This window comes from Hoplias malabaricus, chromosome 11 (genome assembly GCF_029633855.1).
Source record: "Hoplias malabaricus isolate fHopMal1 chromosome 11, fHopMal1.hap1, whole genome shotgun sequence".
Lineage (NCBI taxonomy): Eukaryota > Metazoa > Chordata > Actinopteri > Characiformes > Erythrinidae > Hoplias > Hoplias malabaricus.
In genome coordinates, this window is record NC_089810.1 from 16,174,137 (window position 1) to 16,199,533 (window position 25,397).

At 39.4% G+C, this 25,397-nt stretch overlaps 1 protein-coding gene across 6 annotated transcripts in view; it reads right to left on the bottom strand.

Annotated features, from left to right (window-relative positions):
- Nucleotides 1–711: 711 nt before the first annotated feature.
- The window catches only part of kiaa1549lb (KIAA1549-like b), a 70,307-nt gene continuing 45,621 nt past the window's right edge, over nt 712–25,397 (bottom strand). The window contains exons 13-23 of one of the 6 annotated variants that reach the window (XM_066684944.1): nt 21,062–21,246; nt 18,667–18,797; nt 15,911–16,035; nt 15,152–15,402; nt 12,944–13,076; nt 8,346–8,732; nt 6,801–6,895; nt 6,536–6,681; nt 4,140–4,291; nt 3,323–3,397; nt 2,828–2,954 (exon numbers count right to left, since the gene is read on the bottom strand). In XM_066684944.1, coding sequence (XP_066541041.1) covers nt 3,368–3,397; nt 4,140–4,291; nt 6,536–6,681; nt 6,801–6,895; nt 8,346–8,732; nt 12,944–13,076; nt 15,152–15,402; nt 15,911–16,035; nt 18,667–18,797; nt 21,062–21,246 — 1,635 coding nt within the window. In that variant the 3' untranslated portion in view covers nt 2,828–2,954; nt 3,323–3,367. Of the gene's footprint in view, nt 3,411–4,139; nt 4,292–6,535; nt 6,682–6,800; nt 6,896–8,345; nt 8,733–12,943; nt 13,077–15,151; nt 15,403–15,910; nt 16,036–18,666; nt 18,798–21,061; nt 21,247–25,397 lie in introns of all 6 variants that reach the window. The other 5 variants (XM_066684942.1, XM_066684940.1, XM_066684939.1 and 2 more) reach the window with 5 other exon arrangements.

A 25,397-nucleotide genomic window follows, 5' to 3' on the forward strand; every position in this document is an offset into this window, starting at 1 on the left:
TTTCCAGATTTTCTATAGTGTTCATTCATTCATTCATTATCTGCAACCGCTTATTCAGTTCAGGGTCGCGGTGGGTCCGGAGCCTACCCGGAATCATTGGGTGAATTGGCAGGAACACACCCTGGAGGTGGTACCAGTCCTTCACATGGTGACACACACACACACACACACTCACTCACTCACACCTATGGACACTTGAGTTGCCAATCCTCCTACCAACTTGTGTTTTTGGACTGTGGGAGGAAACCGGAGCACCCGGAGGAAACCCATGCAGACACAGGGAGAACACACCTCAGTCACCCGGAGCGGGACTTGAATCCACAACCTCCAGGTCCCTGGATCTGTGCATCACTGTGCCACCCTGCATATCATTATATTAGTGCAAAATATATAAGTAGCCAATACAACCATCATCCGTGTTATAAGAGATATTAGTATTTTAACCGATAAGAGTTTAGAAAACTAATGTATTCTGTTTTGTTTTTAGATTGCATCTTGAGCACGGAGCAGTATTAAAATGAGAAAGAGATGAGACTTGAAGACAGGTGTTCTTTTTAGAAGAATAAAATAAATGTCATCCTACTACTCTGCAGGTATTGAAATTGAATTAATGACAGAAAGAAAAAAGAATAGTATTAGTAATAGAAATAGTAGGTTTCCTCAAACATGGCACTAATTGTTTCTTTAACATTGCTTTTATTAGATTCAGTTTTAAAATCAGCAGTGTGGTGTGTTATGAACAAAAAACATGAGGGAAAATAAGTAATTATGTCTATTTGCAAAAAACAGTTGCAAATTTCGAACAGCAAAGCATTTATAAATGCATTCTGGTTACCAGACTATGTTACAAACGCTGCTTCTTGTATCAGTAGCTTTGCCTGTAGATAGAAGTCTGGCACTTATGCTCTTACCAAAAAAAGTATTATTTACACATATGAACAGTCAATGTCAATACAAGAGTTAATGCATTAAACTAAAATAGCAAAAGTAGCTATGGGTTTTGTTTTGTTGGGGTGGGTATACCAGCATTTTGGTTTAGTTATTCTACAGTCTTTATCATTCTCAGCCTTCAGTCTCACATTAACCGTTTCTTTAGAGAGAGAGAAAACATAACTGAAACTGTCAAAGAGAGTTAAACTATGGGCTAATGAGTAGGGAAAACAAGAAAAAAATCCACCATTTAGAATATACAAGCCGCTTATCCAACTGCTGTTTTTATAGTTGTATGCAAAACATAGAAGTGAAACTACGTTTTCTAAGTGAAAATAAATATGCATCTTTTAGAGAAAACATACTTCGGCACATCTTAAAATACCAATAGTCTTTGTTAAAAATTACAGAGCCAAATGCAGTTTGTGCAGAATTTATGGCACAATTTGTATGTTATGACGAGTGTTTATTGTAAGTTATGCACTAAACAGAACTTTGCCATATTGTACCATGCAAAAGATGCCATATTTTCCACTTAGAAAATCAACAAAAAATGCGACCACGGGTGTCCAAGCTTTTGCATACATTTTTTGAAGTAATAACAAATAACATGAAGAACTCCTTGAGACACCTGTGATTTTTCAATGTAGTAGTACAGCACGTCAGTGAACTGCAGCAAAGCGTCACAAAATTCTAAATTCTAGAAGGGTAATTGTACTGACTTTCCATCATTTTTTGACTGATAAAACCCAACGCTTACAGCCTTACAGCCTTCTGAGCAAAATTGGAAATAAAGTGCTTTTTATACAGTACTATTAAAAATTACAATACAATCAATTCTTTGAATTAGAGACCTTCATAAATCACATTCATAAACTGTTAAAATAAAAATTATATGACAAAAAAAGTAGAAATATGGACCCAGAACAAAACCTGTTACTTTAAAATACAAATGACATATAATAATAAATATTAAAAGAAAGCCCTTACGCCTAAATAAATGCATTATTTTGGGAATAAACAAAAACATTTATTCTGTAAACTATCCAGTTATGTTTAAAGAGCATATCTTGGATGATTCTGTACATTTTAAACAGTTCGTTCAGCAAACAAAATAATTTACTGAGCATGACATTACGTGTATGTTGGTTTATTTGTTTCTATTTGGGGTGTCATTTATTTTTTTAACATCTGTCTGAGAAATTTCACATAAAATACGCCTTTGGAGTCATCCAAAACTAAAATATCTGATGATAAAATATGTCCTGCTTGTACTATCTTCACATTACACTTAAGTATTTTTTTGGTATGCATTATGACATGTCATGGATATGTTACTACTGGAAGCATAAAAACATGAAAGTTTAAATGAAACAATCTTGTCATATTCTTGCATAACGTTAATAATTATTCAGCCTTTCTATTCTCTTGCTAGTCTGGAAATGGAGAAAGGTTTGTGATGCTGATGATCTGAGCCTTGTGGCCAACCATTCTGTCTGTTAAACTATATTGCCAGAGTGGACAATAGGGAAAAACACAGCAGTAGAAACAACAAACAGGCTTTTCAGAAAACACATAAATATTGAAATTGCAGTAACAGGAGTAATCAGTAGAATACAAGAGCCTATGTCACCTTCTCTGTACAAAAGTCATAAATGCTGACGTTTCACAGAAAAGTTCCTGGATTTTTTAAGAGCACAGGAGTGTGCAGTTTGTCCTCTTGGTCACCACAAAGACCTCTAGACCTGGAACTCAAACATGTCAGCTTGCTTCTTTGCTAGTTTGGCCACTTCATCGCGAATGGCCTTGACTAGGGCAGAGGTGGAGAGGCTGCTGAGGGGGGTGTTGGGAATTATCACGTCCCCTGGATCCGTCAAGCTCTGCTGGGAAGTTGCAATGGACGCAGATGGAGGCTGCTCTGGTGCCCCCTGAGGAGACATGCCCTGGCTGTGCTTCCACAGGAGGGGACTGCCTTGTGGGTAACGTGGGTGCGGAAAGGCTTCTGCATAGCCAGGCAAGGGCACCTGTAAGAGGAAAAACTGGAATTAGTATTAGATACGTTTCATTAAATGACACAGGAGATGGCTATCTATTTTGCTAAATGCAGAATTTGCAGAATCTCACTCTTTGTAGCTGTATGCAAAATTTCTTAAGTGAATTAGTCAAAAAAAGAGAAATTATACACAAGCACACAAGGACAAAACACGCTCAATAAAAGAAAATAAAAGGAAGGATCAATACAGAAATGAACATCTGATTCAAACAGACAGTTTGAACCCTACTTGAATGGGTTAATTCTGTTACAGACCATGAGAAGTGAATTCACAAACAATGGTCAAACCATGATCGAAGAAAAAGAAAAGTGTTCATTTGAAGAAATGTGCTCAACTACCCCAGTATATTGTTGCATCCACTCAACGCCAGCGATAAATTCAGTTCAGCAAATGGTTTCTAAATGACACTGGTTCTGCAAAAAGACACTGTGTGAAGGCATTTTGGTTGAAACAGGCAGACACATAACAGGGATAAGAAGAACATTCCAAACTGACAAGGAGTCTTGTGCAAAATGGCAAGTCACATGGCAGGTAGTAACAGACCCAAGGGGATGTCTCCCACCCCAACCCACACCTCGTAAGTAGAGGACGACATGGAGAAATGCAGAGGGATGGGTGACTGGCCAATCATGATCCACAGAGCTGAAGTCCAGTTTTAATGACTCTAATATGCTAAATGAATTGATCTTACCAAATGTGTTAAAATTTAAGGAGGAACTGGAAGTCACAGGCTTTAATAATAGAACTGTGTTGGCTGTAGTGCTTTCCCACCTGGGATCATTCTTAAAAAGTCTGAAATTCTTGGTTATGTAACTATATGTTGCTTATTTACTGTAAAATGCTTTCTTAGCAATGGCTAAATAGAGTAATTTCAGTCTGGAACATAAGTGTGACTGCTGTGTGAAATATTCTTAAAGAAAACATAAAAATGTTTTTGATGTCACAAGGACCAGCTCGACAATGGGGAGCACTACAGTCACACAAGTGTGGAGTACGTTAAAAATCTTAAAACAGAGCACACCGTTAAAAGCTAACTCAAAGGCATCTTTCTGTGCTACTGTACAGTTTTGCTGGACCCTAAGGACTTGAGCCAGGTTGTGAAGCAGGATTGGGGGTCCTTGATGTGAGGCCATAAAGTGTGAGAGAGGGGCTTACAGAATCAGCCCACTGAGAGGGCACGTCCTCTGGCTCTGGTGGGTAAGACATCCAGGAGGGGCTGTGATAGGATGAAGGTGGTGTTGAGATAAAATAGCCGGTGTATCCGGGCCTGCTGGCTGGAATGGCATACACAGCAGTGATAGGGTTTCCTATGGAGATATGTAAGAAGTGCAATTCAGTGATACATTTACATTTTACAGGTAATAAACACCTGTCATAATATAAACAGACATAATATAATACACCACTGACTATACACTGGGTACAGAGAATTATAGTATAATGTTCATGTGTATGTATAAAATTAATTAATATTTTACAAACACTTTTTAAAACACGGTTCTTTAGGGAACCAAAAGAAGGTTTTATGGTATTGCTCATAGAGTCCTATGTAGCTGCCTTTTTTTGGGTGTGTGGTTGAGCAGAGTAGCTTAAAATATGTGAGGCAGGAGCAAGTTCATGCTAGAATTATATAAATTTAGCCATACTGCCATTTCTAAAACTCATTCATATGTATTACATTTTTGACATCACAAATACAAGTGGAAGACAAAGATAGTGAGTGGTTTCATAACCAACGCAAAGAAGTGAAGGGCCTGGTACTGAGTTTCCTATAAAACAGTAATGGAAGCCAATGCCAATCTACAAATATATACACTGCCTGGCCAAAGAAAAGTCACAGATGGATTTACCTAAGCAAGTAGGTAAGAGCCTCCCATTGGATAATTACTGCATGGGTGATGTTTCAGCTTATTCAGTTATTTAAACCTAACTGATGCAGTGAGTGGCTTCACAACCATGTTGAAAGATAAGATGTTAATCTGTTTCAGAAGGGTCAAATTATTGCCATGCACCATGCAGAGAAAACATCTACGGAAACCGCTGAAACTACTAAAATTGGGTTAAGAACTGTCCAGTGCATTATTAAAAAGTGGAAGGACAGTGGGGAAACATCTTCAAGGAAGAAATGTGGTCTGAAAAAAATCTTGAATGTTTGTGATCAGCGATCACTTAAATGTTTGGTAAAATCAAATTGCAGAAAAACAACAGTACAATTCAGGGGTATTTTTATGAGTAAAAGTAAGAACATTTCCACACACACAATGTGAAGAGAACTCAAGGAACTGGGACAAAACTAGCCTTAAGAAAACCACTTTATCAGTGAGGCTTACTGGCAAAAAATGGCTTCAATTTGCTAGGGAGTATAAATATCAGTGCTCTGGAGCAATGGAAGAAGGTCATGTGGTCTGATCACTGTACTGATCATGCCTAGTGCCTACCGTACAAGCCTGTGGGGGCAGTGCTATGATCTGTGGTTGCTGCACTTGGTCAGGTCTATGCTCAGCAATGTTATGTGCCCAAAGAATGAGGTCAGCTGACTGCCTGAATATACTGAACGACCAGGATATTCCATGAGTGGATTTTTTTCTTCCCTGATAGCACAGGCATATTCCAAGATGACAATGCCAGGATTCATTGGGCTCAAATTGTGAAAGAGTGGTTCAGGGAGCATGACACATCATTTTCACACATGGATTGGCCACCACAGAGTCCAGACCTGAACCCCATTGAGAATCTTTGTGATGTGCTTGAGAAGACTTTGCGCAGTGGTCCAAATCATCATCAATATAAGATTAATGCAACTCAGGACAGAAATAAATGTTGTGACATTGCAGAAGCTTGTGGAAATGATGCCACAACAAATGCATGCCATAATCAACGCTAAAGGTGGTCCAACAAAATATTAGAGTGTGTGACGTTTTTTTGGCAGTGTATTTCAAAAAGTGTCAATTAATATAGAACTGAATGCTTAAAAAAGTAAAAGAACCAAATGGCTTTGTTAAAGTAGTGTTGTAAATCCTCTCATATATGGATGACCAAACTTAGTCTTGAGGGGACAGATCCATTTTGGGCCAGGGACCAATAAGATAAAACATTATACAATTAAAGAGGATGTATCAAGTTAAATGCATATAAATATAAAGTTATTAATTGAATGGATAAAAGTAAAATGTAAAATGTAAATACAGTATAAAATAAAACAACCTAACAAATGATATATAATGTTTTCACTTTGGGTAAATGGAGCTTGATTAAACCCAAATTAAACATCATCATCAGTTGCCCACAAGCCACAATTTTAGCATCTCTGCTCTCAAAATAATGTATTTATTTATTTATTTATTTATTTAAACTTACACAATAATTCTGATGGAATGGCATAAATTGTTACACTTTCTGCTTCTTGTGATACTGTTTGGGTCTGAGCTCTAGGATTGTTACTCCATTATGAGAACAGCAGCAACATCTTTGGTGACGATGCAAGAGAATCACAGTTGTTTCCTGCAGAATTATAGAACAGCAGCATTCATTCCATATCTAACAGTACACACCTGAGTGGTTGGGTATAGGCTCTGTGGAAACAGGTGGGAGTGGTGTTCTGTTGAGGGGTGCATAAGGGGTGCTGCCATGCTGACTCTGCACGTCTGGTACAGATGATTCAGAGCTCTGAGCCTTTGGGCCAAGATCGGAGGAGGACCTAGAGAAATTGAAAACGTCATCAGGAATGCACCTTCTCAGGCTCACCACAAGATGGCCAACTTGAAGCATTTAATCTCAGGCTGAAGATAACTCATGTCATCTGGCTATTGCTCTCACCTTCTCAGTGAGGTTCCAGGTGGTGGTCCTGTTCTGGGGGGGATGGGCGGAGGGGAGCCTATTGCCATCTCTGGCAGCTGAGTGAATCTGAAGGTCTGCACAGTGAAATATTCATCAGAAGCAGGATAACTAATGGAGCAGGACGTATATAGACAAACATATCTGAAGTGTGTGCTGGGAAAAAAAGTCTGAAGATACACAGTATGGCATATGTATTGTGATAATTTATTCTGGCGGGGGAGGTGTGGTAATGTATTGGTATCACATACCTCATTTTACACATTGCTGTCACATTAAACAATTCATTATATGATTTAGTTTATTAGAACTGTAAAACTAGTTGTAAAATTTCATTTCTTAGTCAAAGTGTCATTCTATATCTTTGCTGTTGTAACCAATTTTGTGTCTAATTCTTGCCATTTAAATGGTTATATTTTACCATAAGATTCAATTAGAACATTTTAGAACAAAGTTAAGAACATTTTTCTTCAGCTGAAAAGATGAAAAACATTTTTTCAGCACCATTATATTCGGGGTCATACAATTGAGGCTACAAGAGAATACTTGTAAAAGTATTTCCTAGACTTTCCATATTTACAAAGCACACACAGCCTCAACCACAGAATCCATGGTTGCCAGCTGTCATTTGTATGCTGTGGTGTGCTGGTGAAAAATGAGATTAGATGTGCCAAACAAGCTGGTGAGGTAAGCGGGATCAGTGGTCCATGTGGAGCTTGATTCCGTAGTTAAGTTGATCGAGAGAAGGACACTGTGCAAGCTACTCTTAATCATGGATAATGATGGTTACCCACTGTACAACATCATGGAAAATAGGAGCATGTTCAGTGGCAGGTTACTGTCACAGAAGTGCACTTTTTTTGGTCCTTGCATCAGTCGTATGTTCCTAGCTTTGGTCTGTGAAGCAATTGTAGTCTATGTATATTTATGCATATAAATAAGTACTGCATTTATTTGTACTTTAATTAGTAGAATACACCTACTTTCAAGTCTGTTAAACAGTTCTATGCTGCATCCATTGCTATGGTGAGTACTGTTACTTTGTTGATGCTTGTACTGTCCTTGTAATGTGAAATTGAAATCTTTTATTATGTATGTCCATGTATCTGCAAAGGGCGGCATGGTGGCGCAGCATGTTGTGTCGCAGTCACACAGCTCCAGGGACCTGGAGGTTGTGGGTTCGATTCCCGCTCCTCACTGTCTGTGAGGAGTTGGTGTGTTCTCCCCGTGTCCGCGTGGGTTTCCTCCGGGTGCTCCCGTTTCCTCCCACAGTCCAAAAACACACGTTAGTAGGTGGACTGGCAACTCAAAAGTGTCCGTAGGTGTGAGTGAATGTGTGTGTGTGTCTGTATGTGTGTGTCTGTGTTGCCCTGTGGAGGAGTGGCGCCCCCTCCAGGGTGTATTCCTGCCTTGCGCCCAATGATTCCAGGTAGGCTCTGGACCACCGCGACCCTGAACTGGATAAGCGGTTACAGATAATGAATGAATGAATGAATGTATCTGTAAAATAAGATGCTGCAGACTCACCGGTTTTCTCAGACTACACTGATAGACGTCTTGACCATACGCTGGTACCCACTGCAGGCCTCCTCTGCTCTGGTTCATGGTGCCCGGAGCACTGGTCACCACCTCTGTGTAGGGGATGGGGGGTCCTGGGCTGTATGGGCCCAGATGCTGGTGCTGATGGTGAGGGTGGTGGTAGTGGCGCCTCCTGCTGGAAGTGGAGTGGCCAGCAGAGGCCAAGCTAAAGGCCTCTTCTAAAAGCAGGTGCATCTGCTGACGGACTTCATCTATAGAGGGCTGTGAGCTCAAAGTGGATGTCTCAGAGTGACCTTTGGCCTGCCGTCCATACACATAGTGACGGCGAGCAGCCAGTCTATCCACATCAGTCTCTTCAATGATCTCTGGTTCAGTCTAAAAAACAAACACAGAGTAAGGAATGAAATCACAGCTGCATCTCATGTTCGAAACATATGGAGAAGACCTGATGACAACTATTTTAACCCTTAGAAGTCTGCAGAACATTAATTTCTGTGATTAATATTTTTTAAAAATATGGAGAAAACGGCCATGTCCATCATGAAACCAGTTACACATACACAATTTTCATTCTGGTATGTGATTAGGTCAGTGTTGTGTCCTTTCTAGAATGAATGCAAAAGTAAGATGAGATTAGTGTACTGTTTACCCGACAGGACTGGAGGTGAGCATTGGTGAAACAATTGTTTTTTGTCCTCTAAACTTATTTAGGTATGCAGTAAACTATATTTAAGTCAATGTATTCTGATTAGCCTGACGTAGGTTAATAAAATAACCAAAATATGACAAGAATCTGCAAATTAACACAATCTGTTTGTTTCAGCTGAGCAGGACAATAATTAAAAAATCGAATAAATTTTCATACTTATAGCCGATTTACAATTACGTAATAGAGTTGATCACTGCCAGCTTAAGTGAGCATTCTCAGTCTCTCCACTATATAAACCATTAAAGCCAGCCAGTAATTGATCCTATTAAAGAAGTTCAGGGACAAACGTCAGTGTGAACATGACTGGACTAAAAATGTGTGCACTCTAAAGAAGTCAGGCACCTTGCCAAAGCAGAAGCAAGGTTATTTTAACTGTATTAATGGAGACAATACCATATTCAATATACAGTACTTGCATTACTTTATCTAGAGCACAGGGTTATGCTGCCAAATGCACTGAGAATTATTCCTGGAAATGGACGTGTGTGTATTTACTTATAAATCTCCATTTCCAGGAAAGTTGGGACACTGCCATAAAATCCCTAAAAAATAATTTGTGAAATCACTTGAATTTTATGTACCGTATTTTCCGCACTATAAGGCGCACCGGATTATAAGGCGCACCTTCATTGAATGACCTATTTTAAAACTTTGTCCATATATAAGGCGCACCGGATTATAAGGCGCATACAATAGACGCTACAGTAGAGGCCGGGGGTTACGTTATGCATCAATTAGATGGAGCTGCGCTAAAGGGAATGTCAACAAAACAGTCAGATAGGTCAGTTCAACTTTATTAATAGATTACAACCCAGCGTAGTTTAAGGTAAAGCATGTAGTGCAATGTTAATTTACCCCACATAGTGGGGGGAGGGGAACTTCTCCTCGATTCAATAATAATAACAATCACAATATAGTAACACTCGAAATAGTGCAAAGCGATAACAATATATCAATAACTCAACGTTGCTCAAACGTTAAAATCACACAACACACAAAATAAACACGTAAAGCTCACTTTACTAAGTTATTCCTCTATTCCCGTGTTCTTCTGCGTGACTGATCGCCTTGAGTTTAAACTCTGCGTCATATGCGTGTCTCTTAATAGGAGCCATTTTGGGGTCTTTACATAAAAAACAAATGGAAATGAAATATATATACAGGTATATATCCAGCATGCACCGCGCGCGGAAGAAAATGAAGTAGGCGGCTGCTTACCGTAGTTGCGAGACCTGGCTCAATATTGGTCCATATATAAGGCGCACCGGATTATAAGGCGCACTGTTGGCTTTTGAGATAATTTGAGTTATTTAGGTGCGCCTTATAGTGCGGAAAATACGGTAACTGTTAAAAGTACAAAGAAAACATTTTTAGTGTTTTCACTGACAGATTTAATTGTATTTTGTAAAGGCCTGCAACACACCAAAAAAAAAGCTGGTTTAGAGGCCAAACCGGACTTAAAATATATACAACTTAAAGTGTTCTGTATGGTTCGACAATGTGCAGTTTAACTGGTAACAGGCGAAGTCATCAACAACTATTGTTTTGCATACTGAGTATAAAAGTACACTCAGCAGAAGCTTGGTCAGTCTTTACACACAAGCAAGGGTCATGGTTCAACACTTTGTGCCGAATATGTATTTATAAATGCAAATGACTGATTTCTCCGTAACAGTATATTGGAGTAAAGGCATCCTGAGCAGAGAATGAAGTCACACATTCTGTGTGTGTGTGTGTGTGTGTGTGAGAGAGAGAGAGAGAGTGAGTGAGTGTGTTGTTCTCTGATCTGTTTTCATAGCCTCGCGGACTGCACAAGCACATTAACTCCATCGTGTGGAAACACTGGTCATACTCACATTTGGTTTTGTCCTACTCATGATACAAGTGAGTGACTACACACACAGCACTGTACATGCAAGATGGCAGAGTACAGTATTAAACTTTCAGGTGAAAGTGACTGTCAAAATATCACTCCAAAATATGTTTATTTACCAGTTTCTGATTCACATTTTGAGTTCCACCTTAAGAGGTTGGACACATTCCACTGGCCGATAAATGTTCTGTCCCAAACTTCACCCACCTTAAATATCTAGTCTACTAATGTGAAGCTTATGAAAAAGCAGAAATAACGCTGTGGGACACTAGCCATTGTTCAAATATTTTAAAACAAAGCCAATCAATGCATTAGAACATGTCCCAACTTTCTGGAAATGGGGAACACATTTATAATTGAAGGACCATGCCCAAACTCCTTCCCTCAGCCCTATATATATATATAATGTGTGTGTGTCAGACAAACTTGCTCCAACCTCCAACCTTTCTCCACTCCTTTTTCTTGCATTTTCATCTATCCAAAGAGGGTTTGGCTTTATACACATTTCAGAAGCCACCCTGAACTCCTGCCCAAAAATATATGAGTTCACCTCCCCGCTTCAGCTTTTAAGGGTGTGTACTCGTGTGTAATGTGCCATGTGCCTGGGAACAACAGTGTGTAATGTGCCATGTGCCTGGGATCAACAGTGTGTAATGTGCCATGTGCCTGGGATTGAGGATATGAGCTCACTAGGGCTTATAAATTAGGTCCCCCATAAAGCAGAGGCCAGCCATGAGGATCTGCAGTAATCTCACCAGTATCCATGAATTTTCACATGTATCAACAGAGCCATATCCATGTTCTTAACCGTAGTTTACTGAGAGAACTATGGCTTCTTGCAATGGTCAGCCAGCTTTTCCTTGTTATTCCATAGATAATAAAAAAAAATAAGCAAGTATGGCAGTATGTTTGTTTCCGCTCATAAAGAACACTTTTGTAGGACACTTGTATTCCACTAGCTGTTGAAATCAGTTTTTTTTCCAAATCCATTGAGTATAGAGTCATAAAATGCTTCATGCTTTTCTTTCACACATCAGTAATCCAGGAGGGTCTACAAGTGTGTGCTGTTTCCATAGTGACGGTCGAATTCAAACCTCCTTCTCAAAATCCAACCCTTCAGGTCTCTTCACACAAAAATATTAATTAGTTTTCAGTTATCTCTTATGGTATCCTTTGGTCCAGCCATGACATACTGTCAAAAGCCTCAAACAATGATTGTAAGCCAACTGTGTTGCTTCTCTCTGTGAAGACTCTGCTATAATGTCTTTACTTACACTCTGCTAATGGAACAAGCTTTTAGCACTGAATAGGCAAGTTGGAATTAAATCAAATGGTAATTATTCTATAACTGTTGTTAGAAATTTGCCATTCATTTATCCCATTCATATATACATCCCTCGATCTACTACTTCATTTGAAAGTCACATTTACACTTCATACTTTCATACTGTGAACCCTTTATACTGTATGATACATGGTCAGATATGAACTTATATGGAATTATATAAAGTATGTACATTGTGAACAAAAGACGTTTCCGAACAAAACTACATATTTAAACATGTGCTGTAAACATACCTACTTATTCATTCATTGTCGGTAACCACTCATCCAGTTCAGAGTCAGGGTTGCCTACTTATTATTATATATTTTTTTGATTACTTAAAAATCAAAAGCTGTTGTTGGTATTTTGGAGTGGACTGGGGTTGTATATATTTGCCTGATTTTGTCTTGCCCAGCACCCAGCACTGGCTGACACCACAGATATTCCCAATGGTTGGAGCACACAGTGTTAGCAAACACATAAAAACACAGATTTACGTAGTAAATTTGGTATTAAAGAATGATGTTACACAAACATAGTGTGTAAACAGAACAAAAACAAATGAAATGCTTTGTTTTAAGCCTAATATTTTCTTGCTTTGACAACTAAAGTTGGCACTGTCTTGCAACTACCACACAAATTGATTGTCATGTTAAGAGACACGAGTTCTGAATACTCACGTCGTAGCCACTGTTGCGTATACCCTTCCTGGGTCTTTCCCTCATGACCAACAAGTCCATCTCAGTGCCTCCAGGGCTCGGACTGTTGAGGGACTGCCTGCTGCGATATGGTGGATATCTCGTCTGAGACTCCCTGTAGATCCAGCACAGGAATACACACACACACACACACACACACACACAATTGCTAGGCTGGAAGGAGCACCATGGGACATAATTACCAGTCACATTACACATTTATAGCTTGTACTTGTGCGATATCTTGAGTGACCTGTCCAGGAGTAATAATATAAATGTATTCAAAAACACAAAACACACACTGCACATCGTGATTGTGTTCTACAGGGTGTAAAATACAGGCCAGCAACATGAGCTGATAAAAAATACTTTATTAAGAAGAAAATGATGACTGTGCAGCATAAGCAGACTTCATCAGTGGCCCGTGTCTGTGCAGTCAGCTAGGCAATGGGCAGATTACACAGCAGCACAGCTTTCTGCTGTCAATGTGGAAAAAAATAATCAAAAGCACTTCTCATCAAAAACACAAGGAGATGGTTCTCAGAAATTCTTGAAGAGTGTTGAATTAGAGCTGTGCAATTCTTGAAGTTGTCATGTAGCACAAGATTGTTGATATATTAAACTCCAGTAATTCTTAATCTTTATTGCTTCAAAGAAAAAATTGCTGTTATTGATCACAAGCTACACTTGCAAAAAGCCAGTCATTTGACCGCTGTGTGCACCTACTACAAATACTGTGCTGTACTGAATCATTTAGGCACTTAAAAAGAGAATAAAACCCATCTGTTCTCTATAGCTGATAATATTTTTTCTGTTTCATATATCATTAATTATAAGCGCAGTTAATTGTAATTTTTAACTACAGACTTTTCTCTCATGTGTTGCATGGTGGCTGAACAGGTAGTGTCACTTTCATGTAGCTCCAGGGTCTTAAGGTTGTGGTTTCAAACCATGCTCTGTGTGCCAATCTGTGAGGAGTTTCCTCCAGGTGCTCCGATTCCCTCTCAGAGTCCAAAAACAGCAGATTGGGAGGTGGATTGGCTACTATGCCTACTGACAGATTGGCGACTCAAAAGTGTCCATATGTGTGAATGAATGAGTGAGTGTGTGCTGCCTGGTTATAGACTGGTGCCTCATCCAGGGTGTGTTACTGCCTGGGTAGGCTCCAGGCCCACTGCAACCCTGAACTTAATACCCGTGAACTAGTCTTTCAAAGGGTGACATACACTCACACATACACTCTCCCATTCACTCACACACGCACACCTATGGACACTCTGGTGTAGCCAGACCACCTACCAACGTGTGTTTTTAGACCGTGGGAGGAAACTGGAGCACCTGAAGAAAACCCACACAGAAAGGGGAAATACACACTGAACTCCTCATAGACAGTCACCTAAAACAGGGCTCAAATCCACAGCCCCAGGACCCTAAAGCTGTGTGACAGAGATGCAAGCTGTTTACAATTACAATACAAAAAGGTAACTAAAGGTGCAGAAATGTACTTTTGAGGAGTACCACTACAGTGACAGTTTTTCTAACAGTGTATATGTTAAGCCTGTTGTGGGCAACAGGGAAATGTCCCAGACAACCCAATCCTGCTTGCTTTTTCATCATCTGGTTAAATGAATGGGAGTAAATTCTTAAACTGAACAGGCAAACAAAGCTGAGGCTTCATATAAGCAAGTGATTCAAAACAGGGTCCAAATTAGGCAAATCCTCTTATCAGGCGTCAGGGCTGAAGCAGAACACTAGAACCCCCTCACTGTGGAGCAAGGAGCCAATTACTGACGATTACACACACAGCCGATGAGTTAATCCACAGCTCAGAAAAATAAAATCAAATGATTAAACCCAGACAAAAGGCCAGCGTTCCACTTATTTTAACATTGCCAAAGCAAGGACAGCCAATGTCTTGGGTCAGCTAATGGCTATCAGTACAGTCAGCGACAGATATCTGATCTAACTGCAAATGTGATGGCATCTATTTTACCCAGCTTTGCCTACTTTCAGGCTTTTTCTGAGGAGAGTAATGGGCAGACGTAAGCTTAATGTCCTGAGCTGATGCTTCCGTCAGATATTTCCTAAAGGCACAGCGTAAATACAGTGCTGACTGTCTGAGCTGAAAAGAGTTAGGTTTTAGTTTTAAAAAATGCACAAATGACCGCACATACTTCAAAACAAACTGACCTCCTGCGAGATTTGACATAAGTGGAACTCCGCTCTTCTTCGTGTTCTGGAGCTCTGACCGGTGAGTGTGTCACAGGACTGTGAGGGTGGATGGCTCTCTCCTGACCATGCCTGTATCTCTGATTAACAGCCTTAGAGCTGCCACTGCCCTCCCCTGATGGAAAGTCATAATAACCCTTCCTCTTAGCCTTCAGCCTCAGCTTATTCCTGTAGTGCTCTATGTCTGACTTCTGCTTCAGAGCCAAGTTCACCTGAGAGAGACAGAGAGAGAGAGAGATAGACAGACAGAGAGAGAAAGAGAGACAGACAGAGAAAGAGAGTGCGAGAGAACTGTGGATTTCCCATTGGTCAACTAATTATACACACACAATAAAATATATTAGTATAAATATATGCTTTTACAACTTTTATGTACTAATTTAACTGAAAATTAACTGGGGCCAGAGGATGTAAGCATTTCATAGATTCCTCTCAATTCATGAGAAGCAGATTCAGGAATAACAGCACAAAACACTGAAGCCTTAAAAATCAAAAATATAATTCCCCCTTCCCCAAAGAATATTGTATAGACCATTTGCCTTTGTACAGTTGTAGCAGAATAAAACATATTTGTAAAATATCATAGAGTGTCAGCATTTGGGAAGCATGAGTTCATTAACTACAGTCATGCAATCTGATATTAAGTGACCTTACATAAAGATAATGATGTTTTATTTTGTGAATACTACTCAGCACTATGGCGTGTATAAGCGTAGGTACCTCTCCATTTAGGACAGTTGAGTCCTGGCTGCGGTCAGAAGATGGTGGTTGTGAGTAGGTGGGTGGAGCTGCCATTGGATTTATGGAGATGAGCTGCAGAGAACCTGAGGAGGAGTCATAAGGATCTGCCAAACCAAATGCACAAACACACACACTGAATTAACTACTGTTGTTTCAGCGACTATCTCAGCAGTTAAGCTGATGTTTTCTGAAGCACAGCTATGTTGTCTCAGTGCGTACAGTTGCACGGAAAATTATTTAACCCCTATGCAAATTAGGTATAGTTGCAAAATTTTGAAACTAGGGCTGCTGCAAACATAATGCATAGCCACCTTCTAGGTTCCAAGTAAACCAAGTAAATTATGAATACTTCTACTGTCCAAATTTGTACATTCATCATGAAATTTTGAAAAAATATAACACACAGCTGTTGTATTAACAGCAAATCTGGAGGTGAGGTTTGTTCCTGACAGCAACTATATCCATCGCTGTCTAAAAAGTCTTGAGGAAATAAATAAATAAATAAAAACCCTGATATTAGATCAAAAAGAAATAGCACCTAGGGATATTCTGTTTCTGAATGTGTTGGTTTAACCATTTCCAAATCTAACATTATGCTAGTGTAGTATTATCTGAGTGTATCATCAGTGGTGATATTAGACCTGTTATTTTTTATTTATTTATTTTACAGGAGCAATCCCGTAAAATCTGTAATTGTCCCATATATGGAGATCATAAGTCATGTTCCATACTGAACTGATAAGAGACATGATGTGTTTCGTATTTTTGAGGTTAGTCTATTAAAAAGTATGATTTGCTTGAGACAGAAACCATTGCAGCCAGCATGTGTTCAGTAAAATGACATAAAATATATTAAAAGTAATGTAACACAGGGCAGCAAGGTGGCGCAGCAGCTAGTGTTGCAGTCACACAACTCCACGGACCTGGAGTCTGTGAGGAGTTTGGTGTGTTCTCTCCGTGTCTGTGTCACACATTGGTGGATTGGCGACTCAAAAGTGTCTGTAGGTATGAGTGTGTGAGTGAATGGGTGTGTGTGTCACCCTGTGAAAGACTGGCACTCCCCTCCAGGGTGTGTTCCTGCCTTGCACCCAGTGATTCCGGGTAGACACCCTGACCCTGAATAAGCGGCTACAGACAATGAATGAATGAACGAATAATGTAACACAATAGAGTGTTTTGTTTGTTTACCCACTATGTATGCACACTATCAAGGGGATTTCTGGAAGCAAACTTTGTTCACTTGTTTACACAAGCTCACAACACATCTACTAATTTTTAGATTTTTTTTTCTGTATTCATGTTTCTGTCACTCTTTTTGCTGTTTACATGTAGTCACACTACTGTCATTCATATGCTGTTCAGTATTATTGTCCAGGGTTCGAGCCATGCTCCGGGTGACTGTCTGTGAGGGGTTTGGTGTGTTCTCCCTGTGTCTGTGTGGGTTTCCTCAAGGTGTTTTTGTTTACTCTAAAAACACATTGGTAGGTGGATTGGCTACTCAGAGGTGTGAGTGTGTGGTGCCCCAAGGGTGTGTCCTTACCTTGCAGCCAGTGATGTTTATTGAGCAGATAAACTATTTTAAAAAATAAGACATTAGTGCCTAAGACTTTTGAACAGTACTCTATATCTAGTAATGAAATTGCTTCCTTTGCAAAACTATGGCTGTGCACTTTTAAGGTCAAATGTAGCCGGCCTCAACAGGATGCGAGCATATGGCAGCAGCATACTGCCGTGATGATGTGTTGTACAAGCTCTCTGCAATAATAAAGCAGCATGAGTGAGAACTCTGCAAGAGAGCTAATTATGTGTGAGGGAGGCATCTGTGTTTGTTAGTGAGTGTGTGTTAGTGAGTGTGTATGTGTATTGGTGTGTATTTTATTGTTTGTTTGTGTTCCTTTGCACCTTTGTAATATGTTTGTCTGTTTACATCTGGGGCAACACGGTGGCGCAGCAGGTAGTGTCGCAGTCACGAAGCTCTAAAGACCTGGAGGTTGTGGGTTCAAGACCCATTCCATGTGACTGTCTGTGAGGAGTTTGGTGTGTTCTCCCCGTGTCTGCGTGGGTTTGCTCTAGATGCTACTGTTTCCTCCCGCGGTCCCAAAACACACACTGGTAGGTGGACTGGCAACTCATAAGTGTGTATGTGTCGCCCTGTGAAGGACTGGCGCCCCCTAAAGTGTGTGTTCCTGCCTTGATTCCGGATAGGATAGGCTCTGGACGACCGTGTGTATATGGTATTGTTTTCTATACCAATCCCTTAGCATTAGAGTGTCCCAACTGTAAGCAGTAGTCATATGTCCCCCTGTAACATTCCATGCAATTCCATTCAACACACACTGGAAAGAAGTATGGAAGTGGGAGTCATACATGCACAGCGTACTTTTAAGGTATTTTGCCATCATGGATCTTTTTTTTTTCATGTAAACCTCATGGATCAGAAAATGTGGGTCAAAACTTCAAATATCTCTTTATTGTGCCACCAACAGGTATGGTGTCCTCACTTGCCTAATTAGTAGGGCAATTCTAAATCTTACGCTCCAAATATGTTGCCTGGATGCATTACTTTATTTGCTCTACTTTCAAATTTAAGGAATAAAAAGGACAAAATATTGGACAAAAAAGAACAAAATGTCATGTGTTTGGATGTCTAACTTAAAAAAAAATAAACCAAAGCCCCTAGAAAGTGCAGACAGAGGGCGACAGTGAGGGCCTAGTGTGTGAAGTCTGCCTCTCACCACTCCTCTTCCTGCTCTCCTCCTTTGTGAGTTTTTGCTGCGCTGTCACTTTCTGCGGCACTGAGCCTCTGCCTGGAACGGCCTTCACTGATTCGCTGCTGATGACGGAACCGTCCTCACTCGGCAACCTGCTGCGAGTAACCATAGCAACAAGGAACAGCAGTTAGTCGGGGTCCATGTGCGAGGCGGTGAGGATGGTTATGTCACACACCCATTCACTCACTCTCTCACTCACTCTTTGTCTATTCTTCCTCTTGCACCTGCCCTGCTGTTTCTGCTGCAGTGTGTGTCCACTGCACTTGCCCCAGAGTCAATTTTGGCAGTATAAAAGCTTTATTATGTGTACAAGCACTAGTGAATGTAGTACAATATTGCCAATGTGCACAACATATCTGTCAATAAGATAAAAATTAAATAGATTACACTTTAAAAACAAACAAAAAAACAGTAAAACCCTTAGAAAAAAACTGTCTATGCGTTCTGCACAGGCCAAACTATAATCATATATTTGCTATGATATTTATATTAATAGCTAATTCTTTTTGCATTTATTGTTCTCATTTGCATATTTATGGGTATTTCTCTAGAGAAGGCCGCATCCTCATTTAAATTAATGCTACATGGAGATGAGTCTCACTTCAGTGGACCGAACAAACTACTTTCAAATAATGCACTGAAATGAACTTTAAAACACTAAGATTGTTTCTCAAAGCAATTGAAAATGTTTGATGCATGTGAAAGTAATAAGACTCATTTATTCTAAGCCGTTAGAACCTTTCGATGTGTGAAATGCAGATAAGGATTCCTTTAAGCCAATTCAAAGTGATTATGCTCTATATTACATTTGCTTACAGTCTCAGCCATGCTCAAGGACTGTAGAAGAAAGAAAGGCAGAGTAGATTGTGTTTCGTACCTAATGTATATTAGACAAGATAAAAACTATAGAAAATGTGCATTTTCACTTGTATTGGAAATGCAAATTTATAACACATGAAAATGACTTACGTTTGTAGAATTGAAGGAAGGTTACATAAGACTGGATGAATGTGTGTGCTCTAACAAGAGACTCAAATTGTTGTGAGTTACAGTTACTAATTGTTACAGTTTAAAAAGCAGTTTTACTATGATATGATATATGATATATGTTATACTGTGTATTAATGAAGTGACTATATCCAGCAACCCAAGAATCTACAGGCAAAACAAGCCTGTGGGTGTCGGTGTGGGAGGGTGGGTGGGTGAGTGTGTGTGTACTGGCTTCTGTATAGTGTGTATGCATTAACTGGCATTGTGTGCCATGTAACATTTCTCCTATTTTCCCTAAAAGCAGTGTGTTTCAGTGTGGGTGGACAGGTTATTCCACAATGCCCTACAGTGACATGAACAGTTAATGATTTTCTTCAGAATAAGGTGCACTGCAGAGAAAACTGAATGACATTGATTTACATGGCACCAATTTAGACAAAGCCTTGTTATTGTCTTTATGCCTCTCCTCCCTTCTGGGATATTATGCAACAGATAGCACGTAAAGACACATAAAACCTATTACAGAATTACCATATTCACTTGCTGAGTCCCAAACACTTGTAGAATCCAAGAGATATGAATAATAAAGCTGCAATATTAGGACCCAATACCTACTTCAAGTTATTGCCAAAAAAGGCAGGAGTAAGTTGATAACCCGTTACTGTCAGAACACAATCATGTGTCACAGGCAAACTTTACAGGGGAAGAATAATACATTCCTGACCTTCAATGTAAGTTAAGTATTTGTACCAATTCTATAGGTCCGCTCTCATGAATCGTTGACATGTGAATGACAGGTGGAAATTTTGAAAATCTGTTCAAAATCTAACAAATGGGAAAGATTAATATTCTGTAATTGAAGAAGTACCTCATGGATTTTGCTTACCTGTTGTTTTCTTTGTTACAACACTGAAACATAACCTTGCAGACAACCTCTGCTCAACAAGAACAACTCTCAGTAAATAACACAGTAGAGAGGCACAGACAAGATTAAAGTTTGAGATCAGAAAAAGATTTGGAGAAAGACCAAAAAGGAAGTTAGGCACGGAGATTACTCAAAACCCAAAAAAATATTTGTTTAAAATATACCATCAGTGAATTAGCAATGATTAAATAATGTATATACTTTATAAATGTAAACCTGAACATGCATTCATTGTATTCCACAAAAAGCAATTCAGCTGTGCCCATCATTTAGCCCATCACTGAATGTACACACACACACACACACACACACACACACACACACACACACACGCACATACGCACACACGCACACACGCACACACACAGTAGCATACTAGTGGACAACCAACATGGACAAAAAGCAAATATCTTTTAAAATAAAGTATGCTTGAATTGTCCAAACCTTTTCCTGATTTCATTGGTCAGAGTCTTTTTGGAGCTAGTCCCATCAGGGTGGATGATCTTGTCCAGTGAATGGGTGGTGTCTCTGATAGGTAGCATAATTTTCTCTTGAGAGACCGGCAGTGTCTCCTCATCGCCGCCCTGCTGGCCCAAGTGTTGCTTGGCATAATCAAATCCCTGAACAGGCTACAAACAAAAACACACCAAGACTTCAGTAAATCTATAATGTTGGGTCAATACCTTGGAACTTTACATGAAAAACAAACTTTGTTAACTTCCAAGGTAACTTCATGTAACAAGGTTTGATGTTAAGTATATTTAGACCATTCAGTTTGCTCTGTTTATTGTGATGTTTTAACACCATATAAATGACCAGTGATATTTTCAAATTATGTCAAAAGAATTAAAAACCTAAAAAGGGGAGATACAAAGTTTTCTTCCCAGAATGATGGTCCCCTATGTTCATGGCTATCAGAATATAAGAAAGCAATACAAACCTTAATGCACTTTATTTGTTATTTTTTGGTCATCATGACTGCACCTACTGCTCATTAATTGTATTTAACGTTTTATTCTCTAAACTGGAGATAATAACATGGATTTAATTCTATCTCTCTGCTTCACTTCTTTCCTTTGTCAAATATTCACCACATCAACTGGACTGTTCAATATTCCACAGATGCAGCCAATTTACATTCACAAACAAATGCTCGCAGTGGGGAACATGCTTCTATCAGCAGCACCTCTTTGAAGATGTCTAAAGACATAATTTTCACAAGTTCTCAAACCAAATGTGACACACATTCACTCTCTCAGCGTTTATATGATTCATGGGTGTCATACGCTGTCACTGACACTGCGCTGCTCAGCCGCATTTACACAGCGGAGAAAAATCAATATGCAATATTTCTCAGTGCTATAAAATACATCACACACCTACACACATGGAAATATTGCACAACGGGAGTCTGTAGCTGCACACACCCTGTCTGAGCCAATCAGAAACCCTCTGTTTAACATAGATATGGCCAGCACAGAATGCTGTCAGCCTGCATGATCTAAATCCTTGTAAAATTAAAAACACACCCGCAACCCAAGAGCCTGTGATGTTAACACACTGATAGGGTTTTACCTTCACTCTAAATGACAGCACTCAAACCAGATCATTATATCTGAACACAGTGGATTGTATTACACAACTCAGAATGTTTTTATGTTAAAGTGTTACTGAACTTCAGTTTCTTCAATTTCATACATTTAACATGCTGGATTTGTAACACCAGCCTTGTATCTACAATATATTCATTCTCCATTTTAGCAGCACAATTTAGCAGAATTTGTAGTTCGACAATTACAGACTGTAGTCCACATGTTTCTCTGCATGCTTTCTTTTCCTCATTTAACACTGCTCTTTAAGGTTTTTATTTTTTTGGATCAGGCAAACACTAATATTTGGATAAATGCAAATACCATTAAAACAACAACTAGATACTTTATGTATCATAAAATATTCCTTTTAAACATCCCTTACCATTCCATTAATGTTTAGTGTTATCACTAGAAAACTATTTGCATACATTTTTACATGGTACTTTATCTTTCGTAGTTTACACAAAGCAGTTATTTAGCAGTTTTCACAAAACATAGATAAATAAACACCTTGGAAAAGTTGTTAGAATTTTCTATTTAAATGGTTTGTGTTCTAAAATTATTCCCTTAATCTGCATTTATATAAAGGTATTTATAAACTGACCTTTGAGCAAGAAAATAATGCATGAATAACCGTATGCACCACTGCAATTAAAATGTCACATTCATAGCCATGTGCAATGACAGACCCAATGGGGCCTTAAGGTACATAATTATATATGTAGAATATTTATGATTTATAAGCCAGCTGTTCAGGAATAAAAAAGACACAGCTTAGCTTTTTTTGTAGGAATAGAGTTTTTGATCAGACTTATTTTCCATGGGACCCCTCTGGTCAGGTTTCCCTTTGCTTAAATCTTTCACAGATGCTGCAATTCCCACCAGGAACGCACAGACAAAATCTGTTTATAAGAGTGCCTCACTGTATAACCTGGTCATTTTTGTCTTTGCTACATTCATCCTGTACAGTGCTCTGCACATTAGCTATCTATATTCTGCATCAGAAAAGACTCAAGAGCTTAGTTGACTTTGAGTCTGTACAGGTAGGTCATTTATTTTTGTCAAAAACATGTTCTACAATTAAATTCAACCTCAAGTCACTGGCTCTCACAGGGAGTCTACATCAAACAAAATATATCACAGCTAATTCACCTAATTTATTCTCATTTAATAACTGTCATATTAAATCTTTACAGTGACACTTGATACAGAATTCGCACATTATCTCACAGTATAGAGCTCTAGCTCTCAATAAGGCAGGGACTGAATCGCAGAAGCAAAGTAATTTACTGAAATTCAGGAGGGGAATGTGGGTTGTAAGCTGCAGTGAATGATAAAATAGGTCAGAGGAGCGAGCGGAGAGGGAAAAGGAAACATGTCATTGCATCAGATAAAGAGGAGAGTATTTGTTCATGTTGAATGATGTGTAAGAAAAAAAAACAAGTACAGTTTGACATTACCAAAAGAAACGTGTGTGGCTTATGTATCGGTACTTCACTTTTACTTCTTACAATGCATAAAAGTCTCCATGGTGGTCTCCATGGTACTGCTAGCCTACTTTCAGTCAAATCTACAGAGAAAATCTGACCTTGTTCCCAATACATACTGCACTTATTTAGTCATATAAGCCTGTGAACACAACTCTCTCTCTCTCTCTCTCTCTCTCTCTCTCTCATAAAAACATCCTACATTTAAATAATCATAGTTCAACATTTTTAATAAATAATCCTGGTGTTTCTGTTATGTTGAAATATGATGTGTAAAAGACCTCTGTTCTAATTGGCTGTCTAATATTGGGCCACATTCAGCAAACAATCCAAGCTAAACGACTCCTTGAAGATTAACAGAAATCAATTAAGATTTCTCCCCGTGTAGCCTCAAATTCACGTTTCCCAAGAGTATTTTCCCAAGTAATATAATATATTATAAAGGTATAACTTCACTTATGTCATGCACATGTGATTTTACTTGCTCAAATATATACTGAATTGCCATATCAACAAGGCTACTGCCTGAAAACAGGACTACACATATTTCTGCAGTCGCTAAGACCCAAAAACTGGTACTTTCAGCACAATTTTGGAAGTCATGTGTTCTATCTATTGACCTGATACACTAAACCATAAGCACATTTTCTGCCTTGTACTCATTTACAGCCTCATTAGAGCCTGAGCTCTATAAAGGGGCCACAGGTTACATGTCTTGGTTTGCACAACATTCATTGATTCATTGCCTGTAACCGCTTATCCAGGGTCTGGAGCCTACCTGGAATCACTGGGCACAAGGCAGGAACATACACTGGAGGGGGCACCAGTCTTTCACAGGGTGACACACACTCACACATTCACTCACACCTGCGGATACTTTTGAGTCACCAATCCACCTACCAATGTGTGCTTTTGGATTGTGGGAGGAAACCAACGTGGACACGGGGAGAACACAACAAACTCTTCACAGTCAGTCACCCGGAGCAGGTCTTGAACCCGCTACCTCTAGGTCCCTGGAGCTGTGTGACTGGGACACTACCTGCTGTGTCACCGTGCTGCCCTGTTTGCACAACACTGGAGGCTAATACTGGACAGAGAGGAATAGGACAATAACAACCATCACATATGAGATCTGGGCCACTTTGGTAAATCATGTGGTCAACCATTAGATGAGTAATTAGGAGGGTGGGGAGATGGTCTCAACTAATCTGAGCTTCTATAGCAAACATGATCTGGACATTTCATAAGGTTAATGGATAAGAACAGCTGTCATTGTGTCCCTACAACACTGGCCACATCATCAATTTCAACACACTGTGCAACGTATGCATTCCTCAACAGTCCAGGTTTGTTGTCATCTGGGATATTGTACGTTTCCATCAGGATGCTAAGGTACAAAACTGGTTTAATGAACCAGTTGTGTTTCACCTATCACCATACTCTCCATACCTTGATCTTACTGAGGAGTTCTTTCGGCATAGAAGTGGAAGGTCTGTGATCACCAACCCCACCAAAGCATACTACTACTCCAGGTGATGGAGAAAGCTTACAGTGGGTGGCCTAGATTAGGGAGCATGCCAGGGGTGGAAACAGCACTCCAGATTGTACTTTCCCCAATGTGTGAAACATTGTTTCAGAAACTGGGTCTTAGCGACTGCAAAAAACCTATTATATGTGTGTTTTGGGTGTTCAGAAAGGTGT